The sequence below is a fragment of the Falco naumanni genome, chromosome 9 (assembly GCF_017639655.2).
Source record: "Falco naumanni isolate bFalNau1 chromosome 9, bFalNau1.pat, whole genome shotgun sequence".
NCBI lineage: Eukaryota > Metazoa > Chordata > Aves > Falconiformes > Falconidae > Falco > Falco naumanni.
Window position 1 is genome coordinate 14,522,177 of NC_054062.1, and position 26,558 is coordinate 14,548,734.

At 36.8% G+C, this 26,558-nt stretch overlaps 1 protein-coding gene across 10 annotated transcripts in view; it reads right to left on the minus strand.

The window, feature by feature from the left end:
• PPP3CB (protein phosphatase 3 catalytic subunit beta) overlaps nucleotides 1–26,558 on the minus strand; it is a 48,006-nt gene that overhangs the window by 8,086 nt on the left and 13,362 nt on the right. For 2 of the 10 annotated variants that reach the window (XR_005829782.1, XM_040607537.1), the window contains exons 3-13: nucleotides 24,806–24,930; nucleotides 21,406–21,517; nucleotides 20,643–20,788; nucleotides 15,251–15,390; nucleotides 15,076–15,153; nucleotides 14,887–14,981; nucleotides 13,225–13,350; nucleotides 11,328–11,405; nucleotides 9,792–9,818; nucleotides 6,668–6,752; nucleotides 5,887–5,984 (exon numbers count right to left, since the gene is read on the minus strand). Coding sequence is in view for 9 of the 10 variants with exons in the window: in XM_040607537.1 (XP_040463471.1) it covers nucleotides 5,887–5,984; nucleotides 6,668–6,752; nucleotides 9,792–9,818; nucleotides 11,328–11,405; nucleotides 13,225–13,350; nucleotides 14,887–14,981; nucleotides 15,076–15,153; nucleotides 15,251–15,390; nucleotides 20,643–20,788; nucleotides 21,406–21,517; nucleotides 24,806–24,930 (1,110 nt within the window). In the remaining variant the exon portion in view is untranslated. Of the gene's footprint in view, nucleotides 1–212; nucleotides 243–4,972; nucleotides 5,985–6,667; nucleotides 6,753–9,791; nucleotides 9,819–11,327; nucleotides 11,406–13,224; nucleotides 13,351–14,886; nucleotides 14,982–15,075; nucleotides 15,154–15,250; nucleotides 15,391–20,642; nucleotides 20,789–21,405; nucleotides 21,518–24,805; nucleotides 24,931–25,375; nucleotides 25,507–26,558 lie in introns of those variants that run through there. The other 8 variants (XM_040607542.1, XM_040607532.1, XM_040607536.1 and 5 more) reach the window with 8 other exon arrangements.

A 26,558-nucleotide genomic window follows, 5' to 3' on the forward strand; every position in this document is an offset into this window, starting at 1 on the left:
AAGACCAAAAAACCCCCCAAGAATTTCCCTAAAATATTAAAGATCATCATCCTAAAGCCAGAAATGAATGTTACATGTAAAAGGGATGAATCAAGGCAGTTGATTCATCTCTGCTTGTGCAAGTTGAAAGTCAAACACACCCACACAGAGCACTTTTGAATTCCCTCCCAGACACCACAGATCTCTGCCGGCGGCAGAGACTCTGATCATACCTTTTTCAGCCTCAATTGCCTCTACAGTGGCTGTACAGAAGTGAGCAGATGCATGCAAAATGAATGAGAAAGATGAAGAGTGTAATATCGCATAGCAGAAAAGGCAATGATCAATTTAATATCGTATGCTACGCCAGATTAGATTACAATCGGTTAAAATGATCATTAAGGGTTTGAGGGGATGTTTTCCAGTTTAAGTGAAACTTCTCCTAAATTTTACCTAATACAGTTTATCAACTAGAAGTATATCAAAGCAACACTACTTAACTGATGTTATTAACCGTACATTTCTTGAAGTTTTTTGGGGTTGTTTTGGTTTTTGCTTTTTTTTTTTTAAGACAGCAACAGAAAATTTCAACTGATGTTAAAGTTGTGGTATGGTTTTAAAAAAAAAAATACTATCTGAGACTATATCTGAAGATATATAAAATGCATTAGTGAGCTTCACTAAATTACCAGGAAGGACGCTATAAAAATAACACTAGCAGTGTTCTAATAACAAGAAATTATTTTTCTCTTCATGTTTATCTCCCTGAAGTTTAATTAGCACTTCAATTTCTCACCATACTTTAAGCTAAAACGGGCACCTCTGAGAACTGAACCGTGAAATTTAAACCATGAAAGCCAAATCCAGCAAGTCATATTTACGAAGTGTCATAAACTGTTTAGTTGAATCAACCACAAAGTCTGCAGCAGGAAGAGGTCCGGATTTAGCACAGTCTTGGTGGGTGAATTACTGTGACTATGAAAAAGTCTAGCTTACTAGTTGTTTTTCAAACTGAGTAACAACGGCTTCTGCTGTAATTTCTGAGGTGGAAGATCCTTCTCAATCGTTTTAGCTCTACAAGTCAAAGCTTTAACATAAGCTTATTAGAGCAGTAAAATCAAAACAACTTTCTGTTAGGGCAGACTTGCTAAACAAACCACTTTGTAACTATGACCTAAACAGCAGCTTAGTTTCAGTAACGGTAACAACTTTTTACCTCCCCTACTATGTGTCATGCCTCTAATACCATAATTTCAGAAATACTTACAAAAAATAGCATTCATAGTGGTAAACCTATTTGTGTAGTGCTTGATAGATACTGTTAACTACTAAAATCGTAACAGTATTCAAGCAAATGCTGGGGAAAATAGCTATATAAGAAAATACAGCATTAGGTCAGAACAGAATTCTTTAAAGCGAATTAAGTTTATTACTTATCATTTCCTATCCAACAAAAACCAGACACAACATTTCAATTGCCTAAACTGCACCTACTCTGTGTTGTCATGCATCAATTGCGGGCACTCTGCCTTAACTTCACTGTTGCAAAAAACCTATTTCCACTGAGATACCCTAAAACAATAAATAAAATGGGACACCTGCATTAAGTGCTACTAAAATAATGTGGAATACTTCAGGGCAATGCAGCATTTTAACTTTTACACACTGCACATTCCACAAGGAAAAAAAATTATTTCCTGCACTTAAATCTATAGAGACAGGGTGATACCAGAAGTAAATCTAAAAGGCACTGGGAAGGATATTATTTATATTTAAATTAAGGGAAAGAAAATTTCTCAAATTGTAAAATTTAAACTAGTTTAAGAATTATTTTAGAAAGTCACCAAATACATACTGTCATATGATAATCAATTTGCCATACAAATACAAAACTATGTAAAAAAAACCACCTCTTTCCACCATTCCCTGTTACCTGTGATGTCTTTGTTTTCAATCTTTTCCTGAAAAGATCACGAATACTGATTTATCTCTGCAAATTATGTAGCTTGGTCATAAATACAAATTTCAAAATTTACTCCTAGTTCATTCTACTTGTAGTAGTATTATTCCAAAAAGATCTTGGAATATACATCACAGTTAAGAAGAAGGTAATTTTCAACTTGACATAAAAGAACAAACTGACTGGAAAATACAAGCACTTAAAAAAACCCCACACTGTAAAGACTCAATTTGGAAAACAATTTTGTTGGATTCTCTTTTGCAGGTACATCTAAATGAAAACTCTGTTCTTTGCGACCCCTGGCACACCTCAAATGGCTATGGCATCGCAGAACCCAACAGGAGTCCTGCAGTCTGCTCAGAGAATTCTCTACTGGGAGCAGATTTTAAGCAACAGGATTCAACGGCATTTCCATCCGCAGCACCAGCTCTCCCCCGGCTTTACCCGGGGGCCTGGGGCGACATAAAATCACCGCCAACTTTCAACATCACACCAAAACCCGACCTTACTGCCCTCCTCTAACTTACAGCAAGGGCAGTAATGAAAGGTAGGAAGTATTTGGCTAGTTCAAGTGGTTTCCATGGAAGTACTTACAATTTTTAATTCAGGCTTGTGTTTAGTATTTTGCTGAATAAGGCTTCAGGTGTTTTGGTTTGGGGATTTTTGTTTTGTTTTGTTTGTTAAAGATGTTGAACCATTTGGAAAATAATTTTGTTGGATGCGGTTCACAGAATACTCAGGTCAGAGAGTAAGTCACTAGGAAATTCTACTTAAAGAACAGTACTTAATATGGTATTCAGTATTTCAGCTACTATAATGCAAGCAACATAAATAACAAAAATCATAAATCTACATTAAAAAAATTTAGAAATATGCAAAAGCCATGATTTCCCAGTCTGTTTTTATCCTAGCACATTAAAGCTATCTAAAAATATGCTATGATTCTTTTTTCCAAAAATACACCCATGTATTTCTGGAAAAAAATTAATCATATATTGACTTCCTCCATAGGCTGTTGTTTAGCACTCTTTTCCAAAATTATCTTTTTTAACTGGCTTGCCTTTGTTTAACCCTTTCACTACAGTTGGTTTGTGTGTCGCCCCCAGGCTGCTGGCCGGCAGTCGGGCTGCTGACGCGTTGCCCACGGGAGCCTGACCGGCGCGGTGCCCCGCTCTGCCTTCCGGCCGCGCCAAGAGGTGCAGGGCCAGCTCTGACGGCAGATCTGCACCTGGGGTGGAACAAACCCTGCAAGCGCAGGGGCACCTTCTAAGGGCCAGTACAGAACGTGTTACTGACGTTGAGGGTTATAACAGGCGTCGATGCAAAAACTGCACATGCATTGCCTTAACAGTGACTCTCTCTCCATCGCTCTCTCTCCCCATATATACATTTGCCTCGACAAAAAAATTTCAGTCTGGCTTTCTAGAGAAATGTAGATCCACACTCCAATTTCTTACAGCTTTCAAAGCTCCTTACAGACTGAATAGCAACCAGAACAACTAGACCTTTTCTCAACACGCCGCTGGACAACAAGTGCTCCTGAGACTGACACCTGGGAAGCCCAGCACATACTGGACATTTTGTGACTTTTCAGGCAAACAAAAGAATAGAAGACGACAATCATACTGCAATTTATATTATGGTAATTTATTTTCTGAAATCTAGGCTAGTTTAAGTTATTGATAGTATACTGACCAACACAATGCGATATAATTCAAAAAGTAGTTAGATATTTGTAGTGAGAAATCCTGCTATACCATCAGTGACCATATTTTTGCCAAGAATATGAATTCACTGATATTATGATGGTTTAGAAAAACATCAATAACTGAAGTTTTATTTTCTTTTTGGTTTACTTCTAGCTTTGCAATTGAGCATTGTAATTTGAACACTACTTTTTTAAGACTGAACCGATAAAACTCTTATCAGTAAAAAGGAGCTACTGCAATTTAAGGAGAAGTAACTGTTGGCATGAGTTAATTTGAACCACCAACATGACTAAAACAAATGAGGTACATTAATGTAGTGCATCAAGGAATATTGCCATCAAAAGTTCTAGCCAAGAAAAAACAAAAAACACACCCACAAAATTCCAAAACGCATTTTGCATAGTTTCCAAATGTCCCACATTTTCAGTAATGGTAGAAAGACACATATTTTATGTTAACAAAATTTTCTAGTCAGTTTGATCCTCTCTGATATTTTTAATGCAACATGGATAAAAATCTGTTAAATGAGTGAGAGGAATGCAGACTCATTTTTTTAAAGCATAATAAAGTATCTTATTACACGATGAAAATTAAAACTAGAACATATACTTTTGGAATAGCTGGATGGATAAGGAAACATACACTATTTCTTGTTATAGACATTCACAGAACAACCACATACATACACTGGACATATAAACTTACTTGTAGACATTATATGCCCACTGAAAAATGACTTAAAATGTGACATTCATGTTTCAAAGCTATTAAAAAACAGCTTTGATAACTTAATAGAAAATGTAGTGAAAGGCTTTAAAAAAAAAACTACAGAAAATTTAAAAAATTCAAATAAACAGCCTAAATCACAAAAATGAGAAAAGCAGCTACTCTTGGAAAATAGATTGTGTAAAACGTGTCATTCATGTATCACAATCTTTCAATAGTTATAAAATTCAGTTGTCCCATACAACAGTATTGTACTTTCTAGTAAAGCCTGAAGATGGCCAATAAAAAGTCTTCGAACAATTTACATTAAGAGTGCTGCCAATACGAAGTCCAGTTTCAGACTGGCATATTTAAGTTATCCACCACTGTGAACTGAAACCTGGACTTCATTCTTTTAATGCATTTGATACAACCTCACAGCATTCTCCCTAAGCCTAGTTAATCATTAATGGGCCTTGTGAAAAATAAGATCTAATGATTCAACAAACTAAAAAAAGAAGGAAAACCTTTTACAAAATATTCAATGAACCAGATTACAGGTGTATTTTGTATAGAGTTCTTTTTATTTTCATGCAAAAAAAAATATATGCACACTTAATAACACCCTTTTATTTTGATTTATTTACAAGCTTTAAGTTCAATCCCTTTATTCTCAACTGATTTTATAACAATTACTGAATATTTTTCAAGTACATTATTGTTCAAAATGCACAGACAATGTGCAGCAGCAAATGCAGCAAACCTCAAAAACAAGGTGCTACAACATTGCTTCTACATCAAGAGACAGACAAGTGTCTGGGATAGTGGTTTAATTTTAACACTTATACAGACATACATCTATACCTAGAGAGAGACAGACAGATCTAAGAAAGCAGCTACATCTGCAGAGGAAGGAAACAGCATGTTACAAGGACAATTCAGGGAGGTCAATTATACATAGAACATTTGACAAACAACATAGAGAACAAACTTTGGCATTAACTACCAGGGTACAAAACATAGCACATTTCAGTCTATCAATGGAGTGTCATATGGAACTCTGCAGCCTGTAGCTGTTTGTTTATATTAATATCAACAAGTCTTTGACATCGTCAATGAAAATACTAACACATCTACAATAAAACCATTTTAATGGAAAGCAGACAAGTCATGATGCAAAATTACACTTTCATTTTTGTATCTGTAAAGATCAAATGCCTCAATACCAGATCTATAATAAGGTCACTCCACTTCAGGCATCTGTGCCACCTGAAAAATTGTAAACTAAGGAAGCTCAAAGCCTGAAAAAATATGGCCTGACACCGCTGAACTCATTTGCTTTTAGTTTTATACCCTGGTTAAGTATCCATTTCACATTGCCTGATTAACACATAACACTATGCTTGTATCAGCCGCTAAGACAAGAACTGAAAAGCATAAGAAATTCCCTGCATGCATTATGTGTAGTGTTAGCAAAAGAGTGAGATGTGCCCCAGTCCATCTGAGGCACAGCAAGTTGCATAACATCATTACCACTTTGCAGGGTCTGTCGTCCTCCGGCCAACACTCCACTAGGTAACATGCCAGTGGGAGTCAAACCCTTGAGTGTCAGCACACTTTCGCTCTCCTCCCTGGTGCGAGAAAAAACAGCAACAAAACCTTAAATATCCACTCATGAGAACTTGTATTGAAGTCAAATAAGGGATGGGGAGAGGGAGACCCTGGTTTTGCTGTGCTTTATGCATGTCAAGACTAAACGTAAATTCAAATTCAAACAGCAAGAAAGGGGAAAATATTTCTATTCCATACCAGGCTTTCCTCTGCCTAGGAGTTAAACACTGATTACTTCTGAACCAGATCCTGAGCAATTATTCACATGCAGGCTCATTAGCTTTGAACGCCTGCCTCATGAGGTACTGATCGTATCTCAGTGCTGTAAAACAATCCACAACTTTGTTCAAAGCATCTATGCTTCAGGAAACACCAACTTTAAAAAAAATTATCACTATTTGAACAATTACGGTCTGTGGAAAGCTACACAGTTGGCTAAATGCAATCCCTCTACGTCTATATAGGTAAGAAGGAGCATTTTCTTATAAATTATTATTTCTTATATTTCTTATAAAAGCTGAAATGAACTGAAATTACCAACATTAATGGAGTGCATCAATACGCCAAACAAGATTCTGGTGCACAATGATCTTTGCATCAAATGATGCACAAAGAAAACGTTTGGCATCCGTTATCCTGGAACAGAGATGTCTTCCTAACGTATGTAAGAGGGGGTTTAGGAATTCAGACATCATGCAAGTACCTGAGAACAGAGAAGACTCTTGCCATCTTTCCAATTGCACGAATTTTGTTTCTGATTATTTCCTTCCGTGCGGCAGCTGTACCTACTTTCAATGGAATAAGAGAGAGTCTCAAGCTCATGAGTATTTACAGGGTCACCATTTTAAAGCGCATCGAATTCAACACAACTGTTTAAGTCCAGTACTCTTCACAGGAGGCCAGTACCCAAACACTTAAGGGCACAAAGTCATAAAATTATGGCTTCAGAATGCCATCAAAACCACCGTCACCTCTGTGCCCACAAATCACACACAAAAAAGTTCAGGATGTTCACAGTGATCTCCTAAAGTTAGCAAGATTCTAAATTACCGCCGCTACAGTGTAGTAACTACCGTAACTCATTTGCCTAAATTTTACGCTTGAAACTCTTCACTGACGTCTGTCTGTATCAAGATGTGGGCATGCAGCCCAATACAGAAGCCAAAGAGCCAGGAAAAAAAGCCAGAAAAAAAATAATTTAAAAAAATGTTGCTATTTCTTACACAGCTGTCCAAGAGAAAACAGTAGTTTGCTTGGGTTTATGTCAACTCCCCAAAACTCATCCCCACAAAAAAAACCCCCACAAAATAAAATGTCAAAGAATTGCAGTGTCACCTCCCTTACCACCTAAGTCTATGTTTCATAGCATTTTAGGTTTGCATCATTTGCAGAAATTACAACTACCAAAGATCTGGAGTAAATACTGCGTATTCCACAGAGCAGGGAGGTACCATGTGCCAGACAGAAGTGAAGACAAAACTCAGAAAGGAGCTTGCAATGGGGCAGGAGCTCCACCTTTGCTTGCCCTGACGTGATAAAAACAGAAGCTCCTTTCTCCAGCACTAGGTGCTGCTGGCTTGTTTCAATGTATGAAAGCCATCCTTCCCCTCATCCTCCTTCCCTTCTGCCAACTCCTCAATTCCACTAAAACAGTAAAGGCAGGTGAGGAGATATCCAGACTAAAATCCTTACTTCTCCTCCTGCCGTTGGAGAAGGAGAGTATTAATCACACCAAGGTAAGAGTAACTTGAGTCATACTTTGAATTCAGCCACAGGGGACTAAAAAGCGAATGAACTCAGACAGCTCTGTTAGGTATTCCAGATCTTCCATGTATTACTGTTCTTCAGCCCTGGGAGAAAGGCGCTCAATAAAAAGTTGCCAAACTAATTTGTAAGAACGTAGGAGAGAGGATCACAGAAGTGGGCACAGGAAAGCTGTATATCCACCGATTTGTTTCCTTGCATTCCAAGAAGCAGCTGTGGAAGAAGCTTTCCTGCACCCCTGCTCCCTCGCTCTCAGCTGCCCCACGAGAGCACGCAGGCTCCAGCCCAAGGGTGAAACTCCCCAGAGCCCAGCTGCAGGACCGCCAGGCCGCCTGCTGCACAGGAGTGGACAGCCGTCCCAGCCTGCACCACAGCGAACACAGCACAAAAGATAGGGCACGTAAGGGGAAACAACAACAAAATCACACAAGAAGGAAAATGTACAGTAGTGACAAAGAAAAAAGGGAGCAGGAGACAACCTTTGCATGAACACAATGGAAGAACCTCTGTGTATGACAAACACCTGCCAATCCATTTAAACAGGATGAAAAAGCCAGCAACTACCGAGTAAAGCTTTTTTAGACAAACAAGCAACTTTAATGAATTGCAGACACCAAATTAAAATAAAAAACAAACCTCACACAAAACAAAACAGAGGACTCGGGAAAAACTCTGAATAGGAGCCTGAAGCATTCGCTTTTTACTGAGAAGAATTTATTTTAAATTTTAACTTCTAATTTTTAAAGTTCTGGACGTTTTTGCTTTCTCTCTTTGAATGCTATTAAATAACAGCTTGCGGATCTGGAACGAGAAGGGAGACTCGAGTTTTGAAAGCCTAGGGCCGAATGAGGGACTGCCCATCCTTCCCTACAAGTCCCTCAGTTTTCCTCCTACCTATTTGTGGGCTGCACTGATGCAGAGCTGTAACATGACGGCTGGAAAGATTTCAGGCAGCGCGAGTGCCCATACCTCACCCTAGAAAGACCCTGTGCCTTAAAAAGAGAAAGACTGGTTGGTTTGGGGTGGTTTTGTGGGGTTTTATTATTTGTTGTTTGGTTGGATTTTTTTTGTTTGGGGGTTTTTTATTTGGTTTTGGGTGGTTTTTTTTTTTAATATGATCTTTCATTGCCCCAGCCCTCCAGAAGCAACACAGCCAAGCCAAAAGGCCAAATGTATTACTCCGGGTTGTAGCACTGCACTAACGTGGCCACTGAATCCTGGTTAGTTCAGAGAAGACAGTAAAGTGGCATATACTTGCAGAAGAATGTCCTGATTACACCCTCAACTGGAGGAGATATGACAAAGAACTCTCCCATTCCCAATGTCTGCACAAGAAACTCCGAAATGCTCATACTGTAGTACTTGAAAGAACTCACATAACCTTTGGAAATACCTCTATAATCTAATGCATTCCCAAGTATTAGAGATAATCTCTGGAAGTGACACATTTATACAGAGAGCAAGTTAAGTATTAGATAAGTAATGGTCAGAAGAATTTTTCCGCACAGAATTATCTACCCTGGGATTTCTGGAAAACAGGGGACAGACCATTCAAGTTAGTAGGCTTCTTTTTATATTTTGTATCCAGCCATCTTCAAAACTGTCCATACAATCAAAAAGTACTTCTTTGACATCTCAGTTGAAGGAAACTAAAAGTACCATACAAACCAGGTTTTGGAACATCATATAAACACACTCCATGCACAACCTTACAAAAAGCTCAGAATAAAAGTATTAAAGAGCAAGACAGACAACTGAATGCTCCCTACACATGCAGGACCGAAGATAAAATTTTAGAAATAGGTAAAAGAATGAAATTCTACAAAAAAAGGAATGGAAGAGAGGAGGAGAAAAATTCATGCACAGAAAGACAGATGTCTTGGAATATGACTTCTGGTAACAAAATACACAAGCCTTTATAAACATCCCATTAAAATGGGTAGTAATAATAATAAAATGCTACATACGTCTCTCAACAGAAAGGTACTTTCTGCATTAATACTTATGCTGCCAGGTTCTATGAAGTCATATTTCAAAACATTCCTACTCTGTCTGGTCTGTACCTTTTTTATTGCCATATATGAGTCGCTCTTCAGATGGAGAGTCCAGAAAAAAAGGAAGTGAACGATGGAGAAAAAGGTGAGTGAGACAAATAAAATAAAGATATTTAACTTGGCAGCGGTAATAAAGAAGGAATGGAGAAGAAATGTGAAAAAATAAAATGGAAAATTGCAACACTTAAAAATGCATTCATCAAACAAGAAGTGGAATTGTTGAGTATATTTTAAAATTTGACAATAAACAAGTGAAAGCTTGAAAGTCAACAGTTAAAAAGAAAGACAGATTCCATTCACATAGAAAGATAAAGCGTAGACAGTACCTAGATGACATTAAGAGATGCATCAATCAAAGAAATTGTTAAAGGAGACAGAAGAATAAAATAATTCATTTTAGGAAACTGTGACTATTGTACTTAAGACAGGGCATATGCAATCAACTGATGACTGTACTTAACACCGGACAATATAAATCCTAACGTCTCGGAATACCACCTAATCCTACCCTGCAAATGATTGGTATAATTGCTTTATGCTCAATTTAGAAGGTTTAACTGAAAGAGAAACATAAGTTTCAGGATCACATTTGAGACTGCTTCCCAGTTTTCACATTTCTGGCAACAATCTAAATGACAGCAAAGTTGAAGTGGCTCATAACCAATGCACTCCAATCTAAAACACACAGCTGCTTAGCACCACGCTATCCTACACAATCATTATCAAACATTAAGAACGGGGTCACGTCTCCAATATCTTTATAAATGATCCCTCAGTGTTCCTCAAAGGCTGCTGAAGCTTCCCTTCCTCCTCCCCTATCACCCAACAATCCACCAAATCAGTTCTGTTACTGGATAAAATGAAGCAAATCTGAGAAACTTTGGGGTGTTACATTGAGCACTGCTGTGAAAACCCAACATGATACAGTGAAACATGCTAGGTCTTCATGCTAACATTGCTTCTGAATCACCATGCTACACACACTGCCCCTTCACAATCTACTGCATTGTAGTTAAAAAGATAGAAAGTTGTTATAATTCATTATATAAATATGTATTATACAATGCACACCTACAAGTTCACCTTTATCTTCAAACTCAAACACTGAGACTTAAACTTGTGTTTCATACTTTATGTACAGGGCTTTGCCGTAAGAAATACTGTATCTGACTTTCACCTACATCAACTCTGTATCGAAGAACAGTCATTAAGAGATTTAAGATCTTATAATTTATTCTAATTATTAGCAGTTAGTGTGTTTCAAATTTAAAGTGCCAAGAAATTCTGAGAACATTCCACAAAAAGTTTCAGTTTTAAATAGAAATCAGATATGAGTATTTGCAAAGGATACCATTGCTGCTTCTTGATCACAAACACAAAACCACAATTCCCTTCTCTGCCCCCACCAAAGTGTCATTATATCCAAAGAAAAATTTGAAGGCAATTTTCTTCAAATTCCAGGTAATAATACACTTGTCTAAGTTAACTACTGTTTCACAAGCTATTACCATTAAGAAGATTTATAGATCTTAAAGTAACCCCTACCGTCAAATTGATCTTCTCCCTCTGTCATCAGCTCATCGTCAGAGCAAATGCTCAGAACATTCACCAGCATTTCTGTTACTGTATAGGAAAAAGGAAATCTTAATTCATTCCCTGTAGAACTTTAAATATTTCCATGCACACAGTATAGAACTAGTCACCAGCAACTATCCTGAATGAAGTTCTCACATCACAGTCATTGCTCGGTAATCTGGTTTCAAGAATAATGTGTTTTTCTTGATGCGCGCTTTTCTTGATGTCACAGAATTAAAAAAGCTGAGAAAAATAAGCAGCTAAACATTGTACCACCTAACAATCAAACACAGCACAGCTTCTTCTCTTACAAGGAGTTCTTTTAAATAAGAATTATCTTCTTGTACATTAGTATTTTTACATTAGTGTAAGTATTTGAACTAGATGTTGTGCAAAATTTACTTAAAAATGAAAACACTTTTGACTGCTCAAAACAAGAAAGCTATTGCATTCCTGGCACCTGCAGGCATATACCAGAAGCACCGAAGCAAAAAAAATTATGATATAAATATGGTGCAAGCTACATGTCTTTTTAAACTCCCCTTAAAAATATCAGCATAGTGGATACACAAACTTGTCTCAAAAAGTTTGTATTTTCTTTCTTCAGGAATCTCCCTGTTCTGCCACTCAGTCTTTCCCACGTATATCAGGCTCAACTTCTCCTCCCCACAGAGTTTTCAGAAATATTCCAGGAGTTCATCCAGATGGTTAAACCCCTGTAAATTGCTGTCACTAATTCATCCAACCGCTATCTGCTATGGTGGTATCCTCCATTCTCGGGGAAGGGTTACTCACTAATGGAAAAAAACCCCAACAATCAAACCACCAACAAATTATCCTGATCGTGATCTGTTCAGTGCAGACCAGACCATACTGACACTACATTCTTCATCAGAAGTGGAAGCATGTATTTGTCCAAAGGCAAGACACAGTACAAGCACTATGATTCCAGCAGCCCTAAGCACCCAGCTGGTCAAGGAGCAACTTCAGTATGAATTATTTGTGTTTAACTGCTCACTAAAGACAATATAAACGAATCTAGAAGCCTAGGTTTATATGACTGTAAATTTATCATGTCAATTATATTTTGCAAATAAATGAGCTTTCCAGATCTCTTTTATAAAAAGAGCAGTTCCTGTTATGGCATGATTTTAAACAGACCCAAATAGACTCTAACCTCATTGCTTTTTAACTGAAGACTACTGGGGGGCCCAGTGTCCTAGATTCAGAGTTACCAGCTCTAGAGGGGGGACGAGGGGACTGGGGGGGGGGGGGGGGGGGGGGGGGGGGGGAGGACCTGTGCTAAATTACCTTTTTTACAAGAAAAACAGAAAAAGTTGTCTTTAATGAAGGTCAATCTGTTGTATCAAAAAGTTACATTTTTATACAAACAAGTCTACATAGTTTATACCTATAACTATACAAGATTAATAACGTATATAACCTAGCATTTTGTAGAATACGAACCATTTTCATATCAACTTCAAATGAAGTTCAAAGGTACTATTTAACAATGCAGGTATACATCCTCAACAGAAATTACAATTTCTATTAACAGCTCTGCTTTATTAGATGCAGTTTTGACTATCTTTGACTGAAATGGGTGAAGAAAAAACCAAAACCTGTAGAAGAACTTGTACTTCAGCCTATCCTTTCTCGGAAATGCCAAAAACCCCCTTCAAATCAGTTTACAACTTTGTCAATCTTCTACCTGATAAAGACAAATACAGGTACCCATTTCCACAAAAATTACGCAGTTTGTCTCTCATTGGTAAATATATTTTTTTTTAAAAAAATTCGAAATCTTCCTCAACATCAGGCTAGGAGAAATAAGAAAGATATTAATCGGTATAAAACTTTTGCCTACCTTTCTCTCCAACAAATGGCAAAGACCATGTGAAAACATCCATAAAATTTGGTAGCCAGTAAGGATGAGGAGAACAATTGAACTGACGAATATTCATCACATTGTTTTCATATTTTAATACAGCAGCTAAAATAAAATTCAGACATTTTTAAAAGAATGTTATAAACTTTCAAACTCCACAAATATAAAGTCAGAGGTTTGGTTTAGCTCTCTTTCATACAATAGACAAAATAATCCCAGAGATCTCCATTCTCTCTTTCACAGTACTTACAGGACAGATTTCTAGTGAAGAACTTTGGATTTTTATTGCACATGCTGCAGTCTAAGGTACTGTTACATGTCAATACAGTTCTATACTATCCTATTATAGGTCAATAATGCACAAAGATTTTAAGAGGTCCTGAAAAAGGTGTAATTTCAGCAACTGTAAGAAAATCCTAACTCAGAATAGCAGTACACCCAGATTCAGGTTTTAGTCTTCAGACGTGTCTTCCCACGTTGTAAGCCTGGAGTAAAACCATTGCAATCTGGAAGATCAGGGAGAAGGGGAAGAGAAACAAAATAGAAAAACAGAAGCATTCTAAAGCTAAATAAGCATTGAATGCATTTTTCCGTACTTACGCTTGCACCCTTGCATTACACTGGTAATAGCTGATGTGAAAAAGGATTCTTAAAATGCGATATCCACAGAGGTGAAAAAAATGTAAAAAGCCAGTTGAAGCCATTTTTATTTCTCCTTTGCTTTACGATCAGTGCAAATGACATCTCATCTTTTCCTCTATAATCACTCTACATAATTGGTATGGGTTGGAGGGGTGGTTCTTTGGAGGTGGGTGGGCGAAAATGCAATGTATTTCACATAAAAGAGGTCTTGGGTTTCAAAGGAACGCTGTTTCAACATTTGGAGATCATTCATTCATCACATACTTGAAATGCCAAACTTTAATGTCATACTCGAATTTCAGCAGGCTTTATTTTTAATTATTTCTGTTGTTGAACTTTGTTCTCTTCTATGAAAAATATTAATTCACAGCTAAGCTCTTCTCAATTCTGACTTGTAAATCTTTCTCCACGTTACTAAGCATGCTTCTCCCATGCTACTTTATGTTAAGCAGAGGATGGACAGAAATTCTTTCTGGTTTACACCTCCCTAATAATATTTCCACTGGTGATGAGTACTTAGATGAGTACATGCTCTTTCTAGATTTCCCATACACGGCCATTAAGACCTTGTAGCATCACACTCAGACCCTCAGATACCGTGATACACAACACAAACTACCTTATGCACAGGCTTCTTTCTGACCAGTGCTCGCTCCCTTCCTCACGCAGTTCACAAACTAAAGACAACCAGAGGGGTGAAAACTGACAGCACAGGAAAGCCTTGCTTGACTGGAAAACACCAGGTGATACATCTGCAAGTACTAAACAGCAACAACTTCTAGAAAAGAAACTTCTGCCCACACTTGTGCTTCTAGGTACTCTTAGAGGATATCATCATTGATGTCACCTGTCCTTCTTGATAACGTAACGCTCATTAGTGGATTTATTTTTTTGGCATTTAATTTCCTACCCGGCAAAAACCTGTTGATATTGGATGACTTATCTAGTAAGACATTTTTATTTTATTATTGCATGCAGTTATTAATAAGAAGTTCTTACCTTTGTTATTGTAGACATCCAGGTAATTAGGTGCTGAAAAAATTGTTATTAACGATGGGAACCCTGTAGTTTGGCTTTTCCTGTACATTCTATAACTGCAAAAGCAAACAGATTATTTTACATCTTACAGGAATAAGCAATTTTTATTTTACACTATGAATAATTTCTTGAAGGATACAAAGTACTTACCCTGCATCTTGTGCTTCATGTGCTCTAATGATTGACAACAAATTATTATTTTGCAAAAATTCACAAACTGCTGGATAGCTGTGAAATGAAAAGAGCTATGAGTAAAAGAAAGTCTCTTAAAATATGCAGCAAGAGTCAGCATTGCAACATTAAACAGATCATAGCATGGCCTCACCTATAAAAGTATGAGCAGCCTCTGACCGTATTGTGACTGAAATGCTCTTGTGAATTTTCATTTCCAAAATCTTCTGAAGGATCTGACCACAATAAGTCACACATTGGTCCAAATGCTGGAGGCTCTTTGAATCTATCTAACTGTTTGAGAAAAGGCAACAGCACAAAGACTCTTTGAATATTAAATCAGGAAGTTTTACACATTTGTTAAACTACATATCCATCAATACCAAGCATTTTTAGAATAAATCCCAACCATATCAAAGAGAAGTAGTTTCTGTATATTTTTTCCTCTCCTCCTCACGAAATAAGGCAGAGGCATGCCAAAAGAACCAAACCTGTTAAGAGCAGTAAGATTTATTAGTTGTAAAAAGAAGGGAGATAAATTCCAGACTGATGGATATGTGTAATACAAGGTCAAGTTACAGACAAGGAACAAAATGGTCCTTTTTCATGCACATGCTACATCTACCAATCTGGAGACACTACCAGGAATTAGCAAAGAGAAACAGTACAGAAAACAGGAATTATAAAAGAAAGGCATGAATAATTAGCACTGACTAGAAGAGACTAAATGTATCATCCAAAAACACCAACCAACCCCCAAAAAACCCCAACCTAACCCCCCCCCCCCCCCGAAATACCCATCTCCTTAATGGATCATTCAACAATGTAACGCAGACTAGCTTAGTCATCTTAGATTTCTTTTAAACAGGCTTTATTTCTCAGCTATAGCCCTGGTGTAACGGGCCACCAGCATTTTGGGAGATGTCTTTGTTTTCTTTTCTCTAGCTGGTTCTTTAGAGGTTTCCACTTGGAAACACCTGCTTTAGCAGCCAGCAACTTTCCTAGTAACCAGAGTGAAAAGGGGCAGAGGTAAGGAGGACAGCACATTTGTTAACATAAAAGGAAAATGCCCTGCTTAAGTAAGTAACAGTCAATTTCTGATGTCCCAGAAATGAAATTAGATATCCCAGATTCAATGTAAAGTTTATTTGATCTTTATGTAGCTGGAGTTTGTTCACAAGATGATTTTATCCAAGAAATGTAGGAACAGTTCTTTGATGGACAGTGCATTTATCTCACTTTACCTCCCATACCAAAGAAGATGACTTTGATGATACTAGAGAACACTTAACTCTTCATGACAGGTTCGAAGGGAGGTTTGGTGAGCCCCTGGTGAATTTGAGTCTAACGGTCCATAGGAATCCATTCAAATATGGAACCAGCAGTAGTGCCAAGCTCTCTCATGCCCTGGAAAATCAGAGCTCCCAAGGCTGCCACCTGTAACATAAGTGGAGAGGTCCAGATCTTTACAAATTCCTGCCAGATAATGGCAAGGCAGGTATTAACTGAAGTTGTTGTTGGAATTTATTCATTATTAAAAATCCAGTGGTTTAACATTTCCCACACGGGATGATAAACCCGGTTATGGAATATTTCTTCCAGATTGAAGAAGTCAGTCCATCAACTTCTGCAAGTACCTGAATTTCTGTAGATTAAACCATCAAGTTTCTAAACCTCCAGCAAAAAATTTGGGCCCAAAAGCTAACAGAAGCATTCACACAAGGGAGATTCAACTGTCTGCCGATTGATGTTTCCTGCAATACAGAAGGCTCAAAGTCTAGAAAGCATTTCTAAGAAATTTTCTTGAGTTACTCTTCAAGGATTTTCCTCGTGACTTTGGCCAAATGGTTAAAGACGTTAGAAATAAAATGTTTTGGTTGCTGCAAGCAACACACTTCTCTCCCAGACTACTTTCTCATAGCACTGGAACAATAATGTAGCCATTTCTTGAAGTAGGTAGGTCAGTTTGCAAAAAATAAAAATACTTACACACCAAATCAGTGTCTCCTTCACTAGACAGTCTACCAACTGGCACGGCTCTCAAGACATCTCAAAATTTAAGGAAATGTCACTGCAAGCTACTCAACCCAGACTGCATATATCAAATCAGAATAATCAACCTAAGGGTCTCTCTACATCGGGACAGCAAGGAAGTTAACAAAGGACATGAGTCAATTCAAAACCCTTATTACTGATTAAGTATTTCTGACTCTGCTGTGACTATGGCAACACAGAATCTCAATACAAATCAGCTTAACATATTTCTAAATATGATTCGGGTAACCGAGAAAGACAATTGTATTCAGGAATAAGAATCACTGCACCTGGTGTTAAAAACAGAAACAGGTAGTACATTTTTAAATACATACCATAAGAAACTTAAATCTAAATTAATTCCTAGGTATTATGCAGTCAGGGCTACTGAACTGAAGTGCACTGTACCTCCACATGGATGTTCAAATTCTGGAGTAGGAAAACCTTGGAGGTAGATTAAGGTACAGCAAATCAAAACTATTTTCCTTTTAAGGCAAAAGACCTTCAAAGAAGTTTCACATACAGGCACCGGTTTTAATTAATCTGTCCTAATTTTCCTGAGAACTGTCACATAGTAAAACCCTAAAAACAACATGAAGGCCGGTGAAGAGTGGCAGTCACCTTATGTATTACTAAAGGAAAGGAAATTTCAGCAGACCACAGAAAGGAAGCAAGGTGTTATAAAGACAGATTCCCCAGCAGCCACCCCCATGTATTTCAGGGCACTTTACTCATCACACTTCAGTGTCACCAAGAACTGAAAAGCTTGGTCATCTGTTGTAAACGAAGAAAATTCACTGTCCCCTTTCTTCTGAGTCCCCATAATCTTATCTGGACAATTCCCTCCTTATAAATCACTAGGCTTAAAATCACATTCCTGTAATTTTGTTTCCGCCGAAGTCTTGGCAGCGTTAATGAAATCAACTAAACGGTATCTCTATGTTGATGGACATGTGTCTGAAAGACACTCTTTACCAACACTGTCAGAACACTTGTGTAAACAAAGTTCAGAGAATAAAAATCAAGATTACTGCAAGTTTCACAGACTTCTATTTTCCCAGAAAGAAAAAGCACTTGCAGCAATCTTTCTGGTTAGGCTTTACTGTCATAGTTATTATGATAGCTGTCCTCTGCTGGAAATAAGTTTATGCCAGCAAAAATAATAATTTGTGTAATTTAATCACCTTCCTGAGTGTCAATAATACTGACAAAAGACTTCATCCAAAACAAACTGCATCTGCACAGAATTCTTCTTTTTTTTCTTAGGCGATTCCTACACTGTTTATAGAGCTGTGGTTTCCCTTCTTATGCCAGACGGTTATGCCTACATGCTTGCAGAGACTTCTCCTTAATAAGAACTTCTGCTAATAAACCAGAAGACTTGTAATATTATACAATTGTCTCAACTGTTTACAGAAATCATTTCGCGCACTACGCTTGTACAAGTATATATTTTCCTAGATATAAAAAGAGCATTTCACATCACCCATTTAAATACATTTACATCACTAGTGCATGCCAAGCTCTAATGCAACTGTTGAAGCTGCTGCCAACCCATGAATAGTGCCTTTTCCAAGTTACCAGATGATTCCTTAGAAAACAAAAAGGCCAAAAGATCAGTTCTAATAAGGCTGCCTTAACATTTACAAATGTCAGTTTCATCAGAAAACAACAGACAATGCAGATTTTCATATATATATATATAAAAACATACAGGCTTATATTTCATCCTAACGTAGTCTTGAGCATTACAGAGTACATATGAAAGTACAGGTCAAGATGACAGAAGTACCTTCTAATTAAATTTACTTGACACTTTGAAACCTGATTAGCTGCAAGAGCGAGACTAAAAGAAAAAATAATCACAATCCTATTACGACAATGGCTTTCCAAAGTGTTTTTCCAGACTACTACTCCTTTAACACCACTTTCCAGAGAGCTTTGACCATGTTTCTTTTCATCCACAATGCGAGAAGTGTTAAGGCCCTGTCAGAATGGCCCCCAGTTACTTGCTTTGCTTTCTTACTTCTCTTTCTCTGCACAATGCATAGTTTTATGTACATGTTAGTATTTGCTCTGAAAATGCAATGTGCCTCAATAAGTTTTCCCACTTACACCACTGAGCTTGTAAATGTGCTTCCTCTCTGTTTCTACCATTTTCTTCTTCTCTCACATCATTCTGCTTGGCAGTGTAATATCTGTAAGTGAAATAAGCTGACATTCCAGTCTCTGAAATGGTCCAGAATCAGTACAAAAAAAAAATAATAATCTGGTGAGTTCAGAAATGAGATTCAACTGGACAGCAGCCTATAAATCTGAGGACAGGGAAAGGTAAAAAAGAAAAAATGAGCACAAATGAAGCTAAGAAAAGGAGAAATACAATAAATGAAAATGGTAAAAAACAAAATGGGCCATCAATAGTTATATACTACAAAACCAAATCAGGAACATACTTTTTCCTTTTCTCTGCTATCTAGATCTTTTTTGAAATAGGCCCCCACATGTCGCCTTCCATCTGTGGATAACTTCTTTCTTCCATCCTTACCTATAATCCCACAGCTTTCTTAGAGCCACCTGTTTGTATTTGAAGCTGAAATCAACTACACTTCAGCAGTTACTAATCATAAGAAGAATGGTTTTCATTTCCAAATGCAGCAGTCCAGTTGTCAGCTAAGGTAACTAAAATAAGTCCAAAAGGAGTATGCAAAAAGGAAAGCAACTGAGTTTGAAAATTCCCATCTGATACAATCTTCACACATCAGCAGTCCATGAGAGTTGAAACCAAGTTATTAGAAACAGGTACCTCATGTCATCACAATATTATTGCCTTTAAATACCACACCACCACCAGTGTTTCCACTGTAGTTTTTAAAACTTGTTTTCATTCTTTACTGATATACTCAGCACATTTACCACAGTGAGAAGCACTCCACAGCTGTTACTCAAATGCCTACCAAATTTGCCATTTTAAACAGCAATCTGAATTTCTAATAAATACTGCCATTTCACACTCTTTCAAAACCAAAATCCACATGATCAAGACAGTAAAAAAAGTCAGTTTTCAAAGAAATATAAGAATAACTGAAATACGACGTTTGATACACCAAACAATTTTAAGACCACAATTAACTTCTACAAGTTTTGTCCCGAAAGCCAGGAGAACACCAGCTCTTACCTAGAAATAAATACAAAGCAGTATTTTGATTGGCTGTGAAGCTCCTTAAATGAACTATTTGTCTCAGGAAACTATGTGGAGTTTTTAAGGGGGTTTTTTGTGTGTGTTTTGTAACGGTCCCAGCTGTCCCAATGAGATCTGCTAATGGAAAATGCACTAGATAATCCAAGAGTTTTTAATTATGATACTGCTTAGCCTACATTTCAGTTCCTGATTTACACTTCCAAAAAAGACAAGAACAGAAAACAACATACTGACAGTTTCACAAAGATGACTTTGTATAGCATCATATAAATATCTGTATTTTCACTTATTTTCTGATACACAAAATACTCACTCTCCTAATGTCATCTAGTGTATTAATTTCTGGTGAAAGTCCACCATGAACACAAAGAAACTGTTGATTTAAGAGAGCAGCAAGAGGGAGACAATCAAAAGCTTCCATACAAGCATCGTAGACTCTTTCGGAGTACTTTATTTTACCTGCAGGAAAGAAAACATACAACATTACTTCTTCCATCTAATATGGATTTCTTAATCTAGTGGAACATAACTACAAGAGCAAATCTCAAATTGAACACTTAAAAAACCCCAACTAAAGCAATGAATATTTTTGGGTTTAAATGAGCACTTCCATGCTCCGTAACAGCAAGCACATTTCCAAGACACAGTCTCTTCCAGAACTATAAACTCCCTTCATTTCTCCTTCTGTTACCACAAGTGTGAAGAAACTACTTTTTCAAAAAAAAAAAAAAAAAAAAATCACAGAATTATTTTGTGTTATACAATTACACAGCACACTTCAGCGTAAAATACTACTGAGAAGTCTGATTTCTCATTTACAGTGAAAAACTAAGAACTGCTTACAGACGACACCACTTTTACCTACACATCAGAGGGTTTTACCAGGGCAAATGATCCATTTGTCACTGAACCAATACTTACACAAGCCACCAAATGGAAGTGCAGCTTACATCACCAAAAGAGTTCTCTTACTAGTACAGCTGAAATCAATTCCACAAATGGCATCTCTCAAGCAAAATGACAGACCATAGATCAGCAGGTTGGAAGCTAATTTTACGTTCTTAGACAGTACTTACATTCTTGCTTAAAGGTAAAATACTCTGTTAGGTGTCTGCATTCATGGTTGCCTCTCAAAAGAAATAATGTGTTTGGGTAGAGAATTTTCAGGACCCATAAGTACAGCACACACTGTTGAAAAACAAAGATATCCAGTAAAATACACTCATTTATAAGAACTTTAAAAATTATTACCGAGAAATATTGATAAGAATGTTGACAGCTCCAAAAACAAGTACAGCTTACTGTGCCATTTTATAATACAGCACTACCTCCCTCAGTCCAGTTCTGGACGCAAGTTACCCATATTGCTTTTTACTTTTCTTAAGAACAGCTGCAGAGAATGCTGAAAAAATATTTATATTTACTGGACACTCAATAATAAAACAAACTCAGCAGAATTATACTGCAGAGCACTTTCATCTAGACAAATAATGTATGTGTGCCTAAAACCTGATTTTATAATATGATTCTAAACACTGGCATAAGAAGGAAAGCAGACATTTATTCACAGAGATTGAAAAAAAACCACCAACCCACAAATCTATTTACATTGAAGTCAGCTATATCATTTGGAGACCATTTTTAAAATCAAGAATGGAATGAGTTAACCTTTTTTTATTCCAAAAAACCCCTGTGAAAGCTGGTCATTTATTCAGTGTTCAAGCAGCAAATTCAAAGATTCATAGTAAGTGTCCATATATCATTATTATTGCAACATCAGCAGCAAACAGCATTGACAACAGAGCTATAAACATGCACAATTTTTTCAGTTTAGAGTCTGTTACCACCCAGCAGTCTGGAATGCCCAAAATTTATTTCTTCAATTTCAGATCTGATTTTTGTATTTTCAACTGAGCACAGAAATCTCAAAGCCTCCGTTTTGAACTATACTGAAGTGACCTGCAAGTTGTTATTATTGTTCTCAATCAATACAAGCACCCTGAAGCTATCATTCTTCACAGTTATTTTGCATAGAACAGTAAGTACATGAAGGAAGAAAGAGAACAAAGGAACATTTTAAAAACCACAGCAAACATGGAGAAATACATCAAAGACTTCTATTGTGAAGTTTAGCTAAACTAATTACTGATTTTTTCTTATCTTCTTAGTAAAAATATGCAAAATAGTAATTTTTCTAATGATACCACTTGCTTTCCAATTTTTCTATAACTCTAAAATATCCTGATATATTGCAAAGTCCCCAGAGTCTTTAAAACTATTTCCCAGCAGAAAGCATAATCAGTTTCTTACAAAACAACTGATTATCATCAAATGAATACATGAATTAATTTAGCAAATTCTAAAATTGTGAACTGTTTTCGTTAAGTCAGTTTGTATGAAAAATTTATAAAAGCTGGCAACCTTGAAAACATTTATTACAAAAAGTGGCAAAATATTGCCTTCCTTTCAGTGAATGGATACTACATTTGATTAAATTGCTGAGATTTACTTCTCAAGCATGTTACCTATTAAGTAGAAAAATACATATTTTTTTTTTTTACCTTTCCTGTATTGGCATATTTATTTTTTATTATCAAATACAGACAGACTAATGTCGGAGTTCTCTATGTCCTGTTACTTCCAGCGCAGAAAAGAATTTGCACACAGAAAATGAAGGACTCCATCTTGATCCCAGCAACTTGTTACACACAATCACAGTAGCATGCAATTATCCTTCCTATTAGAAGTGATGACATTTTTTAATGAGAAATGTGTTACTAGTAAAATATCAATGCAATTAAAGCTGTTTCAGGACAGACTGATAAAGAATTTATTAGTGAAAAAATGAAACTGCACTGTTTGTACATGTTTAGAAAATTTCACCTTCACTTTTCTGTGAGAAGTCAAATATTCTCCCAAAAATATATTACATTTCCAATCACTACGAAAAATTTTAAAGTAACCATATATGAAAACTCCTGGAGGTCAACTTAAAACTTCCTAAAAGTTAATTAAGGCAAAAACTTAAGTAGGAAAAACCAGCTGGTTTTCAGGTACTACATTTTTCCTTCTCAACAGGACCACAAAGCATAGCCCCACCTTCACGCACTGGCAGCAATGCAACTTCATTCAGATAAACTGCCATGTACTTCATTGATGTTCCAACAGCCAGAGTAGAAGAGAGCAGATTATCTCAATGAAGACAGACAAGCTTTTTAAGAATCCTGCAGTGATTCTGAAGAATATATTTAGCGTATCTTTACACATTCCACAAGTATATTTAGCATGCCAAGTATTACATTAAAAATTAAATTAAAATCATGTGAGGAAAAGAGAATTGAGCCTGTTCTTACTAATATATTCAAGAAAATCCATTGTTCAGAAGTTTTTTGTAAGTGTAATGGTTGAAAAGCTTTCACACCATGTTTTGATACATTAACATATAGTGTTGCTATGTAAATGTCCAGGTCTGGGCTCCCCAGGTCAAGAGGTCCCTTCCCACCCTGACCATTCCATGATTCTGTGATTTGTAATCACCAAGAACAGGCGGAGAAGACTGAATTAATAAACAGGGAATGTCTGTTGAAATTTTTCCTCCTAAATGACTTTGAGGCCATCGCTCTTGCTGCATCTCCTGTTTGTCTACCATCCTTAACAACCCCAGAAGGTACTGTTCATGGCCTTCCCAGTATGTATCTACACATATTAGAAGAGTGCAATTTTAATACAGAAATTAAGTATTATATACCATGACTTGCAAAATCCTATTTCAAATGGTATGCCACTCTCTTGGATTCGCTATCTATGAAGAGATCCCAAGCTGAGGCACTCCCAAAGCTGGCACCAGAAAAATAGTTAACTTAGAAATCATAGCTCTGAAACTAATTGATGTGAATAAGTGAGTATCTCTGGTATGTGGCATACTAAAACATGCTGAAAATTAAAAAACAAAAGCAAAAAATTAATTCAAAATACCTAAAAAATTAATGGCAGAAACACAGGTCATCCTTAGGGAATATCTGCAATTGCCCTCAGAATTTTAGTGAATAAAAATATTATCAATTTTTAAAAAATATTTGAATACACAAGTAAAATGAATCTATGCAGATTAACAGCTACAACAAATTGAAAGACCTTGCAGTCATGACTCACCTGGTCTCCAAAAACATACAAACACACCTTCCTGCATATTTACCAGAGAAGCAGGATTACGTATAATGCTATAGAATTCAACTTTAAAAAAAACAAACAACTAAAGGAAGAGGAGGAAAAATGAGTAAGTCTGGTGACTTCAACAGGACAGTCCAAACGGCTGGTCAGTTATCCTCCTGTGAACAGGCCGTTGTCATAGGAGAAAGCACAGCAAGGGAGAATACATTCACATGTTAAACCAGACCTAAAATTTCATTTGAAAACCTCAGTGAAAGTGTGCTTATAGAAAAATTTAGGACAAAACAGATTAATATGTTCAGTTACCTCTATACTAAAATAACCTCTGTCTACATAGTCACCGAGGAAGAGGTATCTTGTGTTAGCAGGTGATCCTCCCACTTCAAACAGCTTCATTAGATCAAAGAACTGGCCATGAATATCACCACACACTGCAAGCAAAAATTTTGTTCAAATTAATTGAAAAAAAATCTAACAGAAAAGTTACTAAGTTATAGTTAAGTAAACAGCCACAAAGTACTTCTAATTAAGTGGAAAGGCAGGTATAAAGCAGGAATAACAGAAATTTGTGAAGCCTCCCCCTTCGCGTTTCATTAAGATGCTGTCCTCACTACCTCTGACAACGCTGATGATAGCCCTACTTGAGTCTAGCAGATTGTGGAATGTTTTTCCCACACAGTTAATGCACTGAGCACAGAGGTCTTAAAAGCTGTCAGCGGCTCTTTACTGTCCTCCCCAGCCCCTCTGGTATCTTAGCAAATTCTCCTTGGTATGCACATTTGGAAACACCTGCTGCTTTGCAACAATTTCCTGTGTCCATGTAGGATTGAGAAAAAGCAGGGAGTATGCTTTTGTTTCTGAGTCAGACTAACATACCTTTCAATCTCATCATATCTTCTCTTTGCTCAGTTACTTTTCTCCTTCAAACAACCATGTTCACTATTTCAACAGTGGATTTTTCTTGTGTTTTTAGAATATGAGACAGGATAAGACCAGTGGTCAGCAACCTAAGGCAGAAGTGCCAAAGATAGCAGATGGGAAGACTTTGAAGAGCATACAGCAAAGCCAGGTCATCTCACAATTTTAAAAAAAAAAAATTTAAAAATTTATGGAAGAGACAACTGCTCCTAACTTCTCATTCCCACATGAGTTCCCAGCTCAATGGAAGTCAGGAGCTGCCTTCTTGCTTCTGCATTGAGGTATTGCTGATAACGATTAACAGGAATTTGAGAGACTATGTCTTCCATTGATGCAAAATGTCACTCACCAACTGACTAACAGCATCTTTTGACTTCTCAGAGTTTATCAGTGAATTTTTTTTGGGAAAAATATTTGTCTAATTTTGGAAGGAAATAACGGATATGGCACACCACACTCTAAAGGTTGCTATTACTTGGAGCAGACCATTTGTCATTGCAACCTACAAAATGCTAGACTAAACAGAATGTGTCCTCTTTCATGTCACTTTTCTTAAGATTCCTATTCAAACACTGCAAGAACATTCCTTCTTTTTCAGCTGCCAATATACAAGTAGCTCTGGGTAACTACCTGAATAAACAGAAGTATAAAAATTCTAAGCATATGGACAAGGACAACACTGCAGTTTTGAGCTTTATCTGGAGCTACAAAAGACTCTGAGTTCATACTTAGTGGTTTCCACCATTTCAATCATTCATTTTTTTAAAGAAAGTCAGTAATAATGATGTACTGTTTAAATGCTTTTGTCTACCCCATACTATCAAATTAGAGCAAGCTCATTCCCTAAAAGAAGCTTTTCAGACACTATTTTTAAATAGGTTCATTTAGAACAAAACACATTCAAATGAAAGAAAATCTGATTTGAACACAAAAATCAAATTTACTTTCATTATCCTATATAACAAATACGCAATGTGAACTATTTTCTGAGTCTGGATTGATTATAAATAAATGTACTAAAGGACACCACTTCCACCTTTCACCAGGTCAAACAGAAACAGAACTAGTTAAACCATTAAAATACTCAAAAAAAACCCCTAAGTGTTGGGTTCGTATCACAGTGGATCTGGATGGTAAAATA